A 19,362-nucleotide genomic window follows, 5' to 3' on the forward strand; every position below is an offset into this window, starting at 1 on the left:
ATTTTATGATAGATTGAGCAAAAGGTCAAGATCGAATTACTGAGACTGGCTTTCTGTTGTTCCAGGAATTCTGTTTATCGACCTTTGTGTGTTTGAGAGTATTGCTGCTTTCTGTATACACTTTACTGCTCATAATCTTCTTCCGCACAGACATGTTTCCAGACACACAAGGAACAGAAGTCATTAAAGCAAGCATGCTCCGAATAAGCAGAACCATAACAGATTTGAGGCACGTCACTCACAGTTTCCATTTTGCAGATTTGCCCGTCTCTTTTCTTCGGATTTCATTTTTGCTTTGATATACCACTGGCACCTTCGAGAGAAAAGACAGTCAAGACTATACAATTGTTTATTGTGAAGCATTTCCAGGATGAAGGTACAGTAATGCTATAATATAGTTTAGCAGTATTCCTAATACATCTTATTGCCCATGCAGGGGCGTGAGAGTCTATAAATCATGGGACCCCCATGCAAAACTTTGATAGGGCCCCCAATGTTCACACATCTTCCCCTGCAAGCCACTTGTGACCCTCACAGCCTGGGGGCCCATCTCCCCTGCGTGACCATCGTAATCTTCACACCCATAAGAAATGTAGCCACAAAAACACCTGATTCTGAAGGATGGACCACTTTATCAGAGGGAGTGCATCCCTCTGTGCCTCCTTCTGTAACCCTTTGTGCTTCCTTCTGTCTCCTTGTGCCTCCTTCAGTCCCCCGGCCACCTCTGTCCCTCTGAGCCTACTTCTGTCCCTCTGTACCTCCTTCTGTTCCCTTTTGTGCCTCCTGCTGTCTCCTTGTGCTTCCTTCTACCCCCTTGTGCCACCTCTGCCCCCTGTGCATTCCTCCATTCCTCCTTCTGTTCCCCTTTGTGCTTCCTTGTGCCTCCTTCAGTCCCACCGTGCCATTTCTGTCCTTTTGTGCCTACTTCTGTCCCTCAGTACCTCCTTCTGTCCCTTCTTGTGCCTCCTTCTGCCTCCTTGTGCTTCCTTCTATCTCCTTGTGCCACCTCTGCTCCCCGTGCATCCCTCTGTGCCTCCTTCTTTCCCCCTTTGTGCTTACTTCTGTCTTCTTGTGCCTCCTTCAGTCCCCCGTGCTACCTCTGTCACCTTGTGCCTACTTCTGTCCCTCTGTACCTCCCTCTGCCCCCCTTGTGCCGCCTCCTGTCTCCTTGTGCCACCTCTGCCCCCTGTGCATTCCTCCATGCCTTCTTCTGTTCCCCTTTGTGCTTGCTTCTGTCTCCTTGTGCCTCCTTCAGTCCCACCGTGCCATCTCTGTCCCTTTGTACCTCCTTCTGTCCCTTCTTGTACCTCCTTCTGTCTCCTTGTGCTTCCTTCTATCTCCTTGTGCCACCTCTGCTCCCCGTGCATCCCTCTGTGCCTCCTTCTTTCCCCCTTTGTGCTTACTTCTGTCTCCTTGTGCCTCCTTCAGTCCCCCGTGCTACCTCTGTCACCTTGTGCCTACTTCTGTCCCTCTGTACCTCCCTCTGTCCCCCTTGTGCCGCCTCCTGTCTCCTTGTGCCACCTCTGCCCCCTGTGCATTCCTCCATGCCTTCTTCTGTTCCCCTTTGTGCTTCCTTCTGTCTCCTTGTGCCTCCTTCAGTCCCACTGTGCCATCTCTGTCCCTTTGTACCTCCTTCTGTCCCTTCTTGTACCTCCTTCTGTCTCCTTGTGCTTCCTTCTATCTCCTTGTGCCACCTCTGCTCCCCGTGCATCCCTCTGTGCTTCCTTCTGTCCTCCTTTGTTGAGGCCCCCTGACAGCTCTGGGACGCCCTGCAGTCGCAAAGGCTGCTCTCTTGTAGTTACACCTCTGTGCCCATGGTTAACTACTTTGAAGCTCTAAAGGGGGCTGTAGAAGCAAATTGTTTTTTAAAGGCAACAACAACAAGAATATTCCCAGCAAACTTTGAGAAATAAAGGTTTGTACTCCTAGATGGTTATTACTTAAAATGCAAGGTTATTATACTGTAAGTGACATCATTTTCTGATAAATATATGTATTGATTATAATAAAAAAGCGCTTGCCCATTGAAAAATCTTTCCACTCCCTGATTTACATTCTGACATTTATCACATGGTGACATCTTTACTGCTGACAAGTGATGTCAGTGGAAGGAGATGCTGCTTGGTTTTTTGGCAGTTAGAAACAGCTGTAAACATCCTCCCACAGTGTGATGCCAGGACCTTGGTCCTGGCATCACACTGTGGGAGGGGTTTCACCACAATATCAGCCATACAGAGGCCCCTGATTATCTGTTTGAGAAAAGGAATAGATTTCTAGCAGAAAATGAGGTACCAGCTACTGATTGAGATGAAATTCAATTCTTGGTTACGGCTTCTCTTTAAGTGGAAAGCACAAAACAGCCGTAGAACAGACCTCTGCATCCCATGTATTATCTGTTACTCATGGGATTGTTGCTTAGCTGCTGTCCTTGGAAAATTTAAGCAAAGTCAATAAAATTGTATTTTAATTGGGTTAGTCCCTTGGGTTTTTCCTGGCTACCTGCGCTTTATGCGGAAGTACTCAATTATGTATGGCTAGTCTATTCATACAAGGAACCAAGGACCAAGTTTTGGCTGAATGTGCAATATTCTTTATTTTTGGTATTTGTTTGACAATAAAGAGTTCCCCAGCGGTGGACTTCCACCCCATAATACCCAGCATGGCCTATGACCTGCAGTCAACAGGCCCATGGTGTGCACAAATCTGTATGTCCCAACAGACCGCGGGTTCATGAGCGCAGTCACCATTAGAGTTGGGCCGAACGGTTCGCCTGCGAACGGTTCCACGCGAACTTCGGTGGTTCGCGTTCGCGTCCCGCAGGCGAACCTTTGCGGAAGTTCGGTTCGCCCCATAATGCACATGGAGGGTCAACTTTGACCCTCTACATCACAGTCAGCAGGCCCAGTGTAGCCAATTAGGCTACACTAGCCCCTGGAGCCCCACCCCCCCTTATATAAGGCAGGCAGCGGCGGCCATTACGGTCACTCGTGTGCTGCCTGCGTTAGTGAGAGTAGGGCGAGCTGCTGCAGACTGTCTCTCAGGGAAAGATTAGTTAGGCTTAACTTGTTCCTGTCTGGCTGCATACCTGTTCTGTGAACCCACCACTGCATACCTGTGCTGTGAACCCACCACTGCATACCTGTGCTGTGAACCCACCACTGCATACCTGTGCTGTGAACCCACCACTGCATACCTGTTCAGTGAACCCACCACTGCATACCTGTGCTGTGAACCCACCACTGCATACCTGTTCAGTGAACCTGCCACTGCATACCTGTTCTGTTCAGTGGACCCGCCACTGTATACCTGTTCATTGAACCCACCACTGCATACCTGTGCTGTGAACCCACCACTGCATACCTGTTCTGTGAACCCACCACTGCATACCTGTGCTGTGAACCCACCACTGCATACCTGTTCAGTGAACCTGCCACTGCATACCTGTTCTGTTCAGTGGACCCGCCACTGTATACCTGTTCATTGAACCCACCACTGCATACCTGTGCTGTGAACCCACCACTGCATACCTGTTCTGTGAACCCACCACTGCATACCTGTGCTGTGAACCCACCACTGCATACCTGTTCAGTGAACCTGCCACTGCATACCTGTTCTGTTCAGTGGACCCGCCACTGTATACCTGTTCAGTGAACCCGCCACTGCATACCTGTTCTGTTCAGTGGACCCGCCACTGTATACCTGTTCAGTGAACCCGCCTCATTGTGGTCAGACCAAATTTGATCAGCTGGACAGTCACTGTTCTGTCATTCAGCTACATCAGCCAGGCGACCATATGGGCTGTAAAGCCACCAAAACCTGCACTCTCGCCATGGTGCGCACCAGTCCAGCACGGCCGTCACTACACAAACAGCCGTTTGCGGTGCGTTACACGGTGAGTTTGGTGTGTCAGTGTGAAGCAGTACCTTAATTACACTACCTGATTGATGTATACACATGCAAGATGTTTGAAAGCACTTTAGGCCTGTCATTTAGCATTCAATGTGATTTCTGCCCTTAAAACGCTGCTTTGCGTCAAATCCAGATTTTTCCCCGGGACTTTTGGCATGTATCCCACTCCGCCATGCCCCCCTCCAGGTGTTAGACCCCTTGAAACATCTTTTCCATCACTTTTGTGGCCAGCATAATTATTTTTTTTTTCAAAGTTCGCATCCCCATTGAAGTCTATTGCGGTTCGCGAACTTTAACGCGAACCGAACCTTCCGCGGAAGTTCGCGAACCAGGTTCGCGAACCTAAAATCGGAGGTTCGGCCCAACTCTAGTCACCATGGCGATCTTCATCCCTATTGGCCAGTAGACTTCAGTTCAGAGGTCATGCATTATGGGATAGATGTTCACCTCATACCAATCCAAAAGAGATAAAGCATTACTTATTCTCTAAAGATATTCAAACATGACCTGGACACATTTGTTGGTAGGTGTAGAAAAGATCATAGATATGTTCAATGAGATGCAAGTAATTCCAGATTGCAAGAAAACTGCAAGCAAATTTATCACAAACTGTATGCGGTGAGGGAGCTGGGCCAATAAAAATCACGCGAAAGTGCATTTGACTCAGGGCCGGATTACCGACCAGGCAACAAAAGCAGTCGCTTGGGGCCCCATTCAGAGTCAAAGGGGCCCCATTAGCACAAAATCCAGCACTTGCCATCCTGTCAGCGGTGGTTGGATGGTATAATGGTTAAAGGGACTCTGAGCAGTGCAGTAACTATGGAAAGATGCATATCATTTTAAAGCTCTCTTTCTCCTCTTTCCAATGATATCTAAACGGCTGCTCTATGCCTTTTAGTTTTCGATATTTTCAGGACGACTTTTCTCCAAAGTCAGCGGTGGCTGGATGGTATAATGGTTAAAGGGACTCTGAGCAGTGCAGTAGCTATGGAAAGATTCATATCATTTTAAAGCTCTCTTTCTCCTCTTTCCAATGATATATAAACAGCTGCTCTATGCCTTTTAGTTTTCGATATTTTCGCGATTGAAATCGCGGCCACAGGACGACTTTTCTCCAAAGTCAGCGGTGGCTGGATGGTATAATGGTTAAAGGGACTCTGAGCAGTGCAGTAACTATGGAAAGATTCATATCATTTTAAAGCTCTCTTTCTCCTCTTTCCAATGATATACAAACAGCTGCTCTATGCCTTTTAGTTTTCGATATTTTCGCGATCGAAATCGCGGCCACAGGATGACTTTTCTCCAAAGTCAGCGGTGGCTGGATGGTATAATGGTTAAAGGGACTCTGAGCAGTGCAGTAACTATGGAAAGATGCATATCATTTTAAAGCTCTTTTTCTCCTCTTTCCAATGATATACAAACGGCTGCTCTATGCCTTTTAGTTTTTGATATTTTCACGATTGAAATCACGGCCACAGGACGACTTTTCTCCAAAGTTGGCAGCTCGATTCAGCACAATGCAATGAAATATAAGGAACCCAGGGGGATATAATTACAAACATCATGCTGGTAGGTGTGAGGATGTAATGAATTAGTTGTGGGTATGCTTAAAGGCATATCCACAGGCACTGCTTGGAGTCCCTTTAAGGGCTCTGCCGCTGACACAGGAGACCAGGGTTCGAATCTCAGCTCTGCCTGTTCAGTAAGCCAGCACCTATTCAGTAGGAGACCGTAGGCAAGTCTCTCTAACACTGCTACTGCCTATAGGGCATGTCCTAGTGGCTGCAGCTCTGGCGCTTTGAGTCCACCAGGAGAAAAGCGCGATATAAATGTTATTTGTCTTGTCTTGTCAAATGATGCCGTGCGCTGCTGATTGTCTTCAGAGCCAGGCTCTCCTCCTAGGTCCCCCTCCTGCTACTGTGCGCTCTGCCGCTGCCCACTCCACCCTCCCTTCCCACAGAGAACCACAGCTGCAGCAAGAATGATAGCAGCAGATGGCAAACGCTCACTCACCTATCCATGATCCAAGCAATAGAGATCCCGTCATCTGAAACCCATCTGTCTCTTCTACAGTGCAGCCGCTCGCTCTGAACTTCCTGATTCTCAGATCAGACATGAAGTAGGAAGTAGTAATAGTAGTAGTAACAGAGCGGCAGGGCTCCGGATGACGGGACCGCTATTGCTTGGATTGCAATAGGTGAATGTGATTCATCTGGTGCTGTCATTCTCCCCCACTGCGGCTGCCTTCTCTGCTGGACTATCGTATTCACTGGGATGGAGGCTGCATGGTGGCTGTCTCGTTTGGGAGGAAATTGGTTGTTCGGTGGTGGGAGTGGTTATGTAATTCTGTCTGGGGAACGGCTTCCGGTTTGGCAGTGTCCAGAGCTTTCTGCTATTGCCAGGCTGGAGATGCAGGGGGAAAGTGCTGCTGCTGTGATATCTGGCGCCCTCTTCACAGGGGTGCCCCAGCCCCTGAGTGCAAATGTCCCAGCCATTCATCTCTCACTCTGCATTTTGCCGCTGCTATTCCCTGCATTGTGCACCCACAGAGGAAAGCGTGCTGTTGCCCATAGCAACCAGTAGCTCGGCTGCCCGGTGTGTGCGACATATTGCTGTGCAGCTGCATCTTCTGATTCTATTACGACATGATGGGGGGCCCAAATCAGTTACTTTGCTTAGGGCCCCATTTAGCCTTAATCCGGCTCTGATTTGACTGGGTCAGTTCCAAGCTGCATACCATTCGCATTATTTTTGCAAGCAAGCTGGGATTATTTTAATCTCTTTGACCATCTCTACTCAGAGTAGTTAGAGCGGTTCTTTTTAATTAGCATCACACAGGTCAACATCTATTCAAGCAGCCCTTTTAAAATCAAACCTGTGAGGTTTGCAAATGTTGACGTACGATACTTACATCGATAGAGGGAAGCCTCTGGATCTTCCAGAGGTTTTCCCCGACCTCCTAGGCCGTTCCAGCGCTGAGCCCCCCCAAAGCTTGCAGGCGCATGGCCGCACTGCGCCTGTGCAGTAGCATGGACGCGGTCAGGTTTCGGTGGAAAAAGCCAAACCCAGTCAGGTCTGTGCTACTGTGCAGGTGGATGCGATCAAGTGGTCAGGACAACGCACCCATTCGTATATGCCGTATTGCGTGTGTTGTCCAGGGCCACGCTATGTTTACCAATGGAGGAACGCGTGCGGTGTCCAAGTAATTGCTGCATGCAGTCACTAATGGTGAACACAGCACAATGATTTTCAATGGGCTGTCAGTTCTAATGCGTTGTTCTCATGAGTATGGTGTTTAGAATTCATACATCGTGGAAAAGCAAATTTTACTGATTGCATTTCAAACATAAATCTGAAATATATTCCTATTATCCCAAGAAATTGGGTGTATCCGAGAACGTATATAAGTGGCCAAAAATAGGTTTTCTTCCATTCCATTTAACTCAGATTCCTCACAGGGGAGCAGGAAACTTGGGCGCCCATCAGCTAATGGACGATTTGGGCAATCTATAGGCGCTAATGGAAATATTGGCCATTAGGCACCCAAAGCAGACATTTGGGCATGCGCTAATTATTGTTTTGAAAATATAACGTTCTAGTTTTTGAATTTATTTTTATCATTTTGAAAATTATAGTTTTTAACATTTTTAATGTTTTGTATATACAAATCATCCATTTTTGAAAATTATTGTTTGGAAGTGTATCATTTTGAACATTATAAGGTTAGGAAGGGGGGTTTTAGGGTTAGGTGTCAGGAAGGGGGGGTTTAGGGTTAAGTGTCAGGAAGGGGGGGAGGCGGGTTTAGGGTTAGGCATCAGGAAGGGGGGTTTAGGGTTAGGCATCAGGAAGGGGGGGTTAGGGTTAGGCATCAGGAAGGGGGGTTTTAGGGTTAGGCATCAGGAAGGGGGTTTTAGAGTTATGCATCAGGAAGAGGCGTTTAGGGTTAGGCATCAAGAAGAGGGGTTTTAGTGTTAAGCAAGCATCAGGAAGGGGCAGTTTTAGGGTAAGCCATCAGGAATGGGGGAGGGGGGGTTATGTTAGCTGATAATTTTATTAACGATGACTGGCGCCCATTTTTCCTTGCGCCCCTATTTCATGCATGCCTTCACAGTACCCCTAATGCACAGAGATGAGTTGTGATATGTTGTCGGGATATTACGAGTGTCTATGAAAGACGGCAACAGTTTCATATTATCTCTGCACATCGGATATCTGATTGATGTTACTAGGCCTCAAGTTCAACACTCAAACACATTCTTCCGATCTTTGCTGACAAGCCTAGCCCCGTCCCTTCACAGCCAACATTCAAAATCTTTCTCAATGGTCTTCTATCAAAATTTAAGGCACAAATGACACAACGGGGCCTGGCTTTTTTCCCTCCCGAAATGACTACAACCTATTTGGCATATCTTTGGCATTACACCTTTCAGCGTGTTATTTGCAATGGTTGTGGAATGAATTCTGTTTGCTCCTGCAGGATAATCGTTCGTGGGATAAACCGCCAGGTGCTTATCTTGCCCAGCCTCTCCAGTACGAATAGACTCATCAGAAAACTTGTGATGCGACAGTTCATCAAATTGCTAATTCCGAAGAGTGAAGCAGAACACATCTGCAAGGGACCAATCCAAGCCCTTCAAAGTGAAATTTGTTTTAAATCCTGCCAGTAAATGGAGTATTTATTCACAATTTCCCTGCCTAGTGTTCGCGGAATCATTTCCCATGAATGCCCCCTTATCACTGGGTTTTAAATGATACTTCAGAATGAATTTATATCTCGACCAACACATGACTGAGTCTTCTACATTCGGCATGTCTCCAGAACACATCAGGGCTGCTAATGCCCTATAATCGCACTGTGAACAGGGTCCGCAACCGTCACCCGGAAGGCGTCGCATATATTCAATTTGCATTTATTATACTTATTGGCTGTAAAGAACAAATGGCAAGTGGGGAAGCATTGATTGCCACTGAACTGCTCGTGTATTAAAACAACAAAACTTTCATTAACTTTGTTTACTTATATGGGTGTAGTTTATAGGTGCATGTATAATTCATATTCAAAATGTAATATGTGATTATAATAGCATTGAATTGTGTTGACTTAAGTGAAAGAGAACATAACATTTTCATTCTTGCCCTCCTTTCTTCATTCCTCCCACCGACTCTCAAATTCACCATAACTTCTCTTCTTCTTGCCCTCCTGTCTTTATGCCTCCAACCTACTGTACTATCGTATTCACCATAACTTCTCTTCTTGCCCTCCTTTCTTTATGCCTGCAACCTACTGTACTCTCGTATTCACCATAACTTCTCTTCTTCTTGCAGTCCTTTCTTTACTCCTCCCACCTACTCTTGTATTCACCATCACTTTTCTTCTTGCCCTCCTTTCTTTATGCCTGCAACCTACTGTACTCTCGTATTCACCATAACTTCTCTTCTTCTTGCCCTCCTTTCTTTATGCCTGCAACCTACTGTACTCTCGTATTCACCATAACTTCTCTTCTCCTTGCCCTCCTTTCTTCATTCTTCCCACCTACTCTCAAATTCACCATAACTTCTCTTCTTCTTGCCCTCCTTTCTTTATGCCTCCAACCTACTGTACTATCGTATTCACCATAACTTCTCTTCTTCTTGCAGTCCATTCTTTACTCCTCCCACCTACTCTTGTATTCACCATCACTTTTCTTCTTGCCCTCCTTTCTTTATGCCTGCAACCTACTGTACTCTCGTATTCACCATAACTTCTCTTCTCCTTGCCCTCCTTTCTTCATTCTTCCCACCTACTCTCATATTCACCATAACTTCTCTTCTTCTTGCCCTCCTTTCTTCATTCCTCCCACCTACTCTTTTATTCGCCATAACTTCTCTTCTTCTTGCTCTCCTTTCTTTACTCCTCCCACATACTCTTGTATTCGCCATACCTTCTCTTCTTCTTGCTCTCCTTTCTTCATTCCTCCCACCCACTCTCATATTCACCATAACTGCTCTTCTTCTTGCCCTCCTTTCTTTATGCCTCCAATCTACTGTACTCTCGTATTCACCATAACTTCTCTTCTTCTTGCTATCCTTTCTTTACTCCTCCCACCTACTCTCTTATTCGCCATAACTTCTCTTCTTCTTGCTGTCCTTTCTTTACTCCTCCCACCTACTCTTGTATTCGCCATAACGTCTCTTCTTCTTGCTGTCCTTTCTTTACTCCTCCCACCTACTCTTGTATTCGCCATAACTTCTCTTCTTCTTGCTCTCCTTTCTTTACTCCTCCTACCTACTCTTGTATTCGCAATAACTTCTCTTCTTCTTGCCCTCCTTTCTTTACTCCTCCCACCTACTCTCGTATTCACCATAACTTCTCTTCTTCTTGCTGTCCTTTCTTTACTCCTTCCACCTACTCTTATTCGCCAAAAATTCTCTTCTTCTTGCAGTCCTTTCTTTACTCCTCCCACCTACTCTTGTATTCGCCATAACTTCTCTTCTTCTTGCTCTCCTTTCTTTACTCCTCCCACATACTCTTGTATTCGCCATAACTTCTTTTCTTCTTGCTCTCCTTTCTTTATGCCTCCAGCCTACTGTACTCTCGTATTCACCATAACTTCTCTTCTTCTTGCTATCCTTTCTTTACTCCTCCCACCTACTCTCTTATTCGCCATAACTTCTCTTTTTCTTGCTGTCCTTTCTTTACTCCTCCCAAATACTCTCGTATTCACCATAACTTCTCTTCTTCTTGCTGTCCTTTCTTTACTCCTCCCACCTACTCTCTTATTCGCCATAACTTCTCTTCTTCTTCCTGTCCTTTCTTTACTCCTCCCACCTACTCTTGTATTCGCCATAACTTCTCTTCTTGCTCTCCTTTCTTTACTCCTCCCACCTACTCTCTTATTTACCATAACCTGTCTTCCTCTTGACCTCTTTTCTTTACTCCTCCCACACTCTCTCTTATTTACTATAACGTCTACTTCTTTTCCTCCTCTCTTTACTCCTCTCACTCATTCTCTTATTTGTCATAACTTCTCTTCTTCATACCCTCCTATCTTTATTACTCCCGCCTACTCTCTTATTTACCATAACCTCTCTTATTCTTGTCCCCCTTTCTTTGCTCCTTCCTGGATTCCGCTCACATGTCATATCATGTGATCAACCCAGAAGATTTGTTAGAAGGTCAGAGCCGCCAGTGAAGGAAGAGAAGAAGCCCGGAACAGATAAATATTACTGCTTATTGCCACACACTGGTTTAGCTGCACTAGGCAGCCAGACGAGATATGCTGAGAGGCTCGCACTGCACCAGCAGCTTTCAAACAAAACATTTACTTTGAAGCTGCTAATGGGTTGATAGACCAACATGACTGAAGAAAACTGGATAGTAGGTATATTTAGAGTTTTATTCTTTATTAACTCTTTTTTAGAGTTTGTAATGTCCTTACATAAGAGAAGTGCTCGGTTCTAACAGGAAACCGTGTTCTCTCAGAAAAACTAATGAATAAAGCTGTATAATTATAAAAGGAATGCTGCAACAACAGTAGCCCTGGAAAACATAACATCATCATTCTGTTCTATTGAATATTGTCCCAGGAATCCACAGGGGTAAAACAAAAAAAACAGAAAGCGGATCCAAAAAGCAAATAGAAGCTTACTTGGCACATTAATAGCAGCAGCCACATCACTGCTGTGCAAATCAAATCACCACTCGCATGCTAATCAGGGTTACCAGTTTTAAAGCAAACCTGATGCGAAATAAACGTATGATATAATGAATTGTATGTGTAGTACGGATAAGGAATAGAACATTAGTAGCAAAGAAAATAATCTAATATTATTTACAGTACAGGAAGAGTTAAGAAACTTCAGTTGTTATTTATGCAAAAGAGCTTCTCTGAGCTTGGACTTGGGTGGAAGACAGTCCTGTTTTCTGAAGCACTTATACGACAAAGAAACAGTGAGAGGCAGGTTGACAGAGGCGGGCTTAGAGAACGTGGCTTTTTGGGGGAAAGTCATATCCGGGGCCTAGAGCCATAAGGGTAGGCCATACACCGCAATACCATGCTCATGGGCTTGTTTGTCTCTAATGCAGTGCGCCTTATTAAAGTGTACCTGAGATAGAACCACAACAAAAAAATATACATTCCTGGGGCTTCCTCCAGCCCCCTCCGGCCTGATTGCTCCTACGCTGTACTCTTCTGACTACCCATTCGCCTGCAACTGGACCTCTAGAAAATCCTCCAGTCGGAGCCAGTCCAGGCAGATTCAGTCCGGCCAGGCTTACTCCCCCATCTTGCGCCCATAACCAGGAGCGTTTTGTGCCTGCGCAGTAGTACTGTGCAGAGGCAGAACGTTCCCAGCGACGTGAAAGCGGCTGGAGTGCGCGCGTGGCCAGGCCGGGAAGGTGCAGTTGGCCCTGTACTGGAGGGCTTTCCAGGCCCAACTGCCGCCGAACGGGGAGTCCGAAGAGGATGGCGTGGGATCAATCAGGCTGGAGGGGGCTGGAGGAAGCACCAGGTATGTATGTTGTTTTGTTGTGGCCCAATCTCAGGTTTCCTTTAAAAACAATTAGTTTGTTAAAGCCCACTAAGCCAGCCAGAAGACCTGGGGCAAGGTCCTCCAGCCCCCAAGGCTGAGAAAACAAAGTGCGCCCTCCCATCCCTCCCACCCCAGCCGTCACACACTGATTGCTATTAGAATAAGAGATGCCCCAGGCAGGGGCGTAACTAGGAATCGTCGGGCCCCCTTGCAGAAATTCTGAGTGGGGCCTGCTCAGGGCTATTTTTGGGGGCTTAAGGGGTCGCAGCTTGAGAGGAGAACTTGGTAGCACATCAGTGGGGAGGGGGGACAGTCCCCCCCTCCCTCACCTCGGGCTCTCCCCTCTGCGCTCCCCTCCAGCATTGAATAGTGGCAGATACATACCTTCCTTGCGTTCCATGGATGTTCCTCTCTCTAGCTTCTGACGCGACTTTATGTATAAACAGGAAGTAGCATCAGACACTATAGGGAGAAACATCCGCGCTGGAACGCATGGAAGGTACATGTATCTGCCGCTGCCCGCCGCCTGCATACGCACTATTCATTGCTGGAGGGGATCCCAGAGGGGAGAGCCCGAGGTGAGGGAGGGGGCGACCGTCCCCCCTCCCCACCGATGTGCTACCAAGCTCTCCTCTCATGCTACGACCCCTCCAGCCCCCCAAAAAACGGCCCTGAGCGGGCCCCGCGAGAGCAGGGGCTTTATCCCCTATTGTTACACCCATGGCCCCAGGGCCCCCAACCCCCAAAACACCAGAATCTCTAGTTATCTGGCTTTCGCCATTTGACTACACTACATATTGTAATTATTCTTATATTGGTTTAGTGGCCTTTAACCAACTGAATTAATGATTCTGAAACATTTTTCACGCAAAGATAACACTCGTTTCTTCTGCCGAACCCGCTGCTAGAGTCGGTATATTACTACCTTGCATCCAGTACCACTGGATACAAAACCTGTGACAGTCCTGGTGAGTTCAGCTTATGCTATACCCCTCCAGCCCACTCCTGCTCCAGGCTTCACTCACCTAAAAAAGAACCCCCCTCAGGCTGAGGCTCTTCGCGGTCGGCGGTATTTTGCGACCCAGCAGTGCGCGTCCTTGATCATGCGCCCATGGCTGGGAGCGCTCTGCACATGCGCATGATGTCAATTGTGACATCATGCGCAGCGGGCATGAACTCACTCGCGCCACTGGGCCCCTTTAGATGCAGGCCCTGATCGTCCCATCAAGGCCGCCACTGAGGTTGAGATAAAGTTTTACTGCAGGGAAGTTCAAAGGGTCATTAGCTCTGCTCTGTTTTATAGTTAAAAATACAGAGTGTGGTTTGTAAACTGCATATACTGTATAAAAGGATGATGCAATGCTATAAAAAAACTTATTTTTTTTACTATAAGACTCACTTTTTTCTCCCCCAAAAGTGGGGCAAAAAGTCACTGCGTCTTATAGTCCAAATGCAGGGAGTTCCTGACTTGTGAACGTCTGCCAATACGAACCTCCAACCCACCGCAATGTCGGGGACTCCCTGTACTGTGCCCATGCAGAGGAGGACACAGGGGGGCACAAAGGGGCATAGAGGGGGACACAAAGGGGCATAGAGGAGAACACAAAGGGACAGAGGTGGACACAGGAGGACACAAGGAGGACAAAGGCGGACACAAAGGGGCATAGAGAAGAACACAAAGGGACAGAGGCGGACACAGGAGGACACAAGGAGGACAGCGGCAGACACAGGCGGACACAAAGGGGCACCGAGGAGAACACAAAGGGACAGAGGTGGACACAGGAGGACACAAGGAGGACAGAGGCGGACACAAAGGGGCATAGAGGGGGCAACTTTCTGACCCCAGCAGGTCTTAATGAGGGTCTGGAAGTAGCCACCTACATTTAGTAACACTTGTGTGATGATATGTCTTTTATTCCCCACCTAATCGTATAGCCTTCCTACTCATCAATTGGGCTAGTTCGTTTATAGTTCATAGTAGCCGTTTTTCTTTTTGAGTTTTGCACTTTTTGAAATTTTGTACTGTATGGTGTCTTCATCATTATTATAATTATCATTATTCTTCGGATGTTATTTGTGGGTCGTATCCAGTGTACCTCTATCAACCATGATTCCTTTTTAGTTTTCCGCCCCGGTTTTTATATTTATTTTTATTTTTATATTATATGATTCTGATCCAGTGGCAGATAATTTAGGATACATTTATTTTTAGATTATTTTTAGAAAATTTATGAATTGGGCCTATTAGACCCTACTGCAGGATAATCCATTGTAGACGTAATTATGTGTCCATTGATTTATATTAGATCACTTCCTGCCGTCCGGCAGGTATATTCATGTTGATGTTCTTTATTCAAGCCATTTAAGGGAAGGCAAGTCTCTAAATAATGATTAATTTAGGTATTTTTTTATGTATCTTTTTTATATATAATGATTAATTCATGTATTTATTACGAACAAATGAGTTTAGGTCTGTTGAGTGTGCTAATCTTGACTATAGATAATTAAATAGTTTGTCTATACAACCTGAAGTGAATAGATGCAGGTTATGAAGTTTTTAAAAAAATATGTATATATGTTATTTATTTAGTTATTGTGTATATATAGTATTGGATCTGACTTGCAGATAATGGCATATGTTTTAGCCTTGAGTAATGATATGGGGAATTCAGGGAGTTTATTTAATTTAATTAAATTACATTTTTCCGCTCGTCTCCCCGATGCCTTAACAGACATTGTATTCATCAGTTTTTTCCGACTGCCTAGCAACGGGAAACACTCTCCGTCGCAGGCAGCGTCGCGCTTTTTGCCTCTTAGCAGCCACCGTAGCCGCCAGAGCACCATGGCAACCAGCTGTCTATTTTACTATGCCTTCTGCGCCATTGCGTCATCTGACGAAGGCGTGGAACGCCGAAACGCGTAATGACGCAATAGGCGCAGGGCAGCTGCCGAGTTTGTTCCGTGTCCCAGTCCCCGCGGGCGCATTTCAATCTTAGGATTCCCCACATTATTGGCCACAGTGTCGAGGCGAACCGGGCGGTTGAGTTTACATCAGGACGTGGTTACGTACAACATTTATGTGATGAGCTTTGAATTTACATGCACATTGTGAGTGTTATTTTACTTTCTTGCGCTAAGAAGCATAATTAAAAAGGTTAATACACCAGAGAGCGCTCCTCTCTTTCCTTTTCTTCTGTTTTTTATCAGTCCATTTACTCTGATCCCTGAGTAACATTGGAGCAGCACTCAATGGTGATTTAACGTGTGGATATCGTGACTAATTGAGCACAGTGGAGTTGTGTACTCTATTCACAGAGGTGCCTGGCTCTTCTACTGACCACATATGCTATTGCTCCGTTGTTATTGCCTGATGAAGCGCGATCAAACCTGTGAAACGCGTTGCATATTTGGAGTTCATAAATAAAATATATTGACTGTCTTTACTACAGTCGTTGTGTGTCTACTTGGAGGAAGTAAGTCCACCACTACCTTCTCTATTTACCAAGAATTTGGTTTTTAAGCTCATTTAGCTTCCTTTTATCCTTTTGGCGCCTCTGTTCTCCTGCATATGGATATTCCTATGGTGAATTCACATCCAGTGCGGTGGGCCACATTGTAGTGCCTTTACCGACCAATGTACACAATGTCAGTGCTGCTTACTTTTATGGTACTGTATGTGTCACTGTATGGTTGCTCTGCATATCTAATGCGAGATGCAACTTTTCCACCCAGATGCATTGTGATAGCATCGCAACGTGCACAGAGTGAAAGAACCCTCAGACCAGGGAGACACAACAGTCAGAACCGTTTAATACCTTTGGAATGTAATAGGAGAAGTCATAGATGAACAGTGGATACACAGCATCTCTAGGCCCTTTTCTACATGCAAGCAGGGACAGTTTTTGGGTAAGGTTTTTGTGACCGGTTTATTTCCTGATTTGGGAGCCTCTAAAGTTGGCCACTATCGGTCCAATTTCTAGCGAAAAATCTTTAGAGCGATCGGATTGGTTGTAAATAATCTCCATTGATGGGCACAATCGATTACAAAATAGTTGTCCGATTGGATTTTGGTTAAACCAAAATTTTGGATTTTCTAGTTGATTGTGATTGGTAGAAAGCAAAGATTGATTTGTTGATGGTGTAGTGAACGATTTTTCTTCCAATCAGATTTAGCTGATCGCTCAAATGATTTTTCGCTAGAAATTGAATCGTTTGTGGCCATCTTAAAGGGAACCTGAAGTGAGTAAAATTATTTAAAATAAACGCGTGATGTAGCTGCAAATGAATATTACATACTTACCTCACCGTCAATTCCTCTCAGAAGCTCACCATTTTCTTCTTACAGTGATCCCTTCTAATTCTGACAATATTTTGTCAGAACTCAGAACTGAAATATACCAGTTGCTGTCAGTTATATATCAGCAGCTGTCAGTTACAACTTAATGTGCAAGGTAAGGTCCATGTTTCCCTATGGCTCAAGTGGGTAATATTACAGTTTAGCAGTGTGCTGACCAGGAAGCTGTTATGGGGTAATGGCCATTTTCAAAATGGAGGATGGAGAATTCCATTGACCACAGTGGACAAACAGGACGCAGGTGAGGCGAAAGAGACTGATGATTAGACTACACAGGAGGTACATATGATGTGTGCATGTTTATTTTGACTTTTTATTTTCAGTTCAGGTTCTCTTTAAAGCGGAATATAACCCTGCATTTCAACTTTGCTCTAAAACTTTATTTACAGCAGATTATATGCAACCAGCATTTTTTTTATTAGACCAGCATTGGAACGGTTACATACAGAGTTTAAAGTTCCTGGAGAGAACTGCTCCCCGCAGCCGAAGTTTAGATAGATACATTTAAGTAAAACAAAATGTAACAAGTGTGGTATTTGACTCACTCTCTCTGACTGTGCAGGAGCTGGAGGACAGCCAAAGAGTGTGTAACATTCCTCACTTGTTACATTTTGTTTACTTAAATGTATCCATCTAAACTTTGGCCGGGGAAACAGTTCTCTCCACGGAACTTTAAAGCTCTGTGTGTAACCCTTCCAATGCTGGTCTAGTAAAAAAAAAAATGCTGGTTGCATAAATGTAAATAATGTTTTAGAGCAAAGTTGAAATGCAGGGTTATATTCCGCTTTAAGCAGTGTCTCTTTTTCCCTCATTGTACTTAAAACAGAAGGTATTTGCGATCATTCAGTTTAAGTAAGCAACTGTGGTGTCCCACAATGCATCACTACTGAATATGATAATTATCACTCTATGGCCCTGAAGCCAGACTCACATCCAGAACTGCTAGTGTACAGCAATAGCATGTGAGAAGAATCACCAGATTAGGCAGTATACAGACAGCGATATCCAGCAGCAAAGCAGATAGCCTGTATAATTGTTGTCTGAGCCTGGATCCCCTCTGATGATGTATGTTTTCCATTCTCTGAGGGATAGACAGCAGAATCACAACTGTGTAGAGCTGTTTAATGTAGCCTTATCACATGTGATTAGCCGAGCCACGCTACAGGTCCTTCAATCAGACGGTGCGCAAAGATGAAGACATGAGACTCTTCCAGCCTTGCCATAAATATTGAGGGAATTACAGCTAATTGGATTCTGAGGAAACGATAATGAAACACGGGATGTTATCTGCGCCATTAAAGGTGTATTGACGCCTGCACACATCTGTTAAAATCCACTAGCCGCTTTAGAATGACTCATAAAGATCTGGGATTCACGATTATTTATTCAGAGCTTTGGTTTTTGTATGAGGACAGGATTCCTGCTCTGCTCAGCAACACTGGGAAGCAGATGGTCCGGAGCTGGATCAGTGCTGGTGTAAAAATAAAGTCTAGCAGGCCCAGAGCTGACGGAGGGAAACCTGTGCCTTGACCTCATTTTCCCAGTTTTTAGGAAGTCACCTGGCCTTTCAGAGCTGTGCAGTATAACACTCAGGCGCTGACAGATCTGGCTGCATCTAAAGAGGTGGGCAGCTAAACAGAGTGGGTGCGCTTCCCATAGTTTGTACTGCTTTTTTCTTTTATTTCAGTCAGTGTGTGGTTTTCTACAGTTATTATTTAGTATTTATATAGCACTGATATCTTCCGCAACACTTTTACAGAGTCATCAAGGACTTATTTCAGCCAAGGCCACAAAGGCCCGGACCTTGGGCAGCTTGAGTACGAGGGGGCACCTGAACATGAAAGGGTGGGGGGGCTACACTGGAAAGAGGAGATTGAAAATGGGAAGAAACATGAAAAAAGGGAAAATGACACCTTAGGTAGCTGTACATGATAAAGAGGGACTACGTGGATGATACACATGAAAGAGGGGGCTGCACATGAGATGGGAGGGGTACTGCTGCAGATGAAAGGGGAGCATCAACATACTTTGCCCACCATAGTCTAATAGGGGAAAGTTAATTAACTTCTCTGTATGTTTTTGGGATGTGGGAGGAAACGGAAGTGCATGGAGGAAACCCACACAGACACGGGGAGAACGTACAAACTCTGTACAAATAGTGCCCTGGTTGGGATTCAAACCATGGATCCAGCACTGCAAGGTGAGAGTGCTAAGTCACCGTGCCGTTAAGCATATCAGGAGATGAAGGGTGTGGTCACACTATGCATATTGATGAACATGGCAGCCTTCATATCCCTCTTACGACAGTGTCTCTCTTTAAAGTGAACCTCTGGACTAAAAATCTACTCAGCAGAGCTGAAAAGGCTTGGTGTTTCTTTAATAGTTTCACAGCATTAGAACTTTGTTTTTCTTACCAAAGCCTCATTTTTAGCTGCATTTTTAGCTGAGCTCCACCCATCAAAGAAAACTGCCCGGGCTTTTTTTCCCTGATGCGGTGCAAAGCATGATGGGATTTCCTATGTTGTTATTCACGTTGCCTAGCAACTGGGAGGGGTGATCAGCACACAGGACAGTTGGAACTGTGTGTC

General features: G+C 45.4%; 1 protein-coding gene across 16 annotated transcripts in view; it reads right to left on the reverse strand.

Moving 5' to 3' along the window:
- Positions 1-19,362, reverse strand: part of EPHA6 (EPH receptor A6) — a 1,277,595-nt gene that overhangs the window by 282,707 nt on the left and 975,526 nt on the right. For 14 of the 16 annotated variants that reach the window (XM_068270648.1, XM_068270650.1, XM_068270649.1 and 11 more), the window contains one exon: positions 243-337. In XM_068270648.1, coding sequence (XP_068126749.1) covers positions 243-337 — 95 coding nt within the window. The remainder of the gene's footprint in view (positions 1-242; positions 338-19,362) is intronic. The other 2 variants (XM_068270647.1, XM_068270643.1) reach the window with 1 other exon arrangement.

This window comes from Hyperolius riggenbachi, chromosome 2, assembly GCF_040937935.1.
Source record: "Hyperolius riggenbachi isolate aHypRig1 chromosome 2, aHypRig1.pri, whole genome shotgun sequence".
NCBI classification, from domain to species: domain Eukaryota; kingdom Metazoa; phylum Chordata; class Amphibia; order Anura; family Hyperoliidae; genus Hyperolius; species Hyperolius riggenbachi.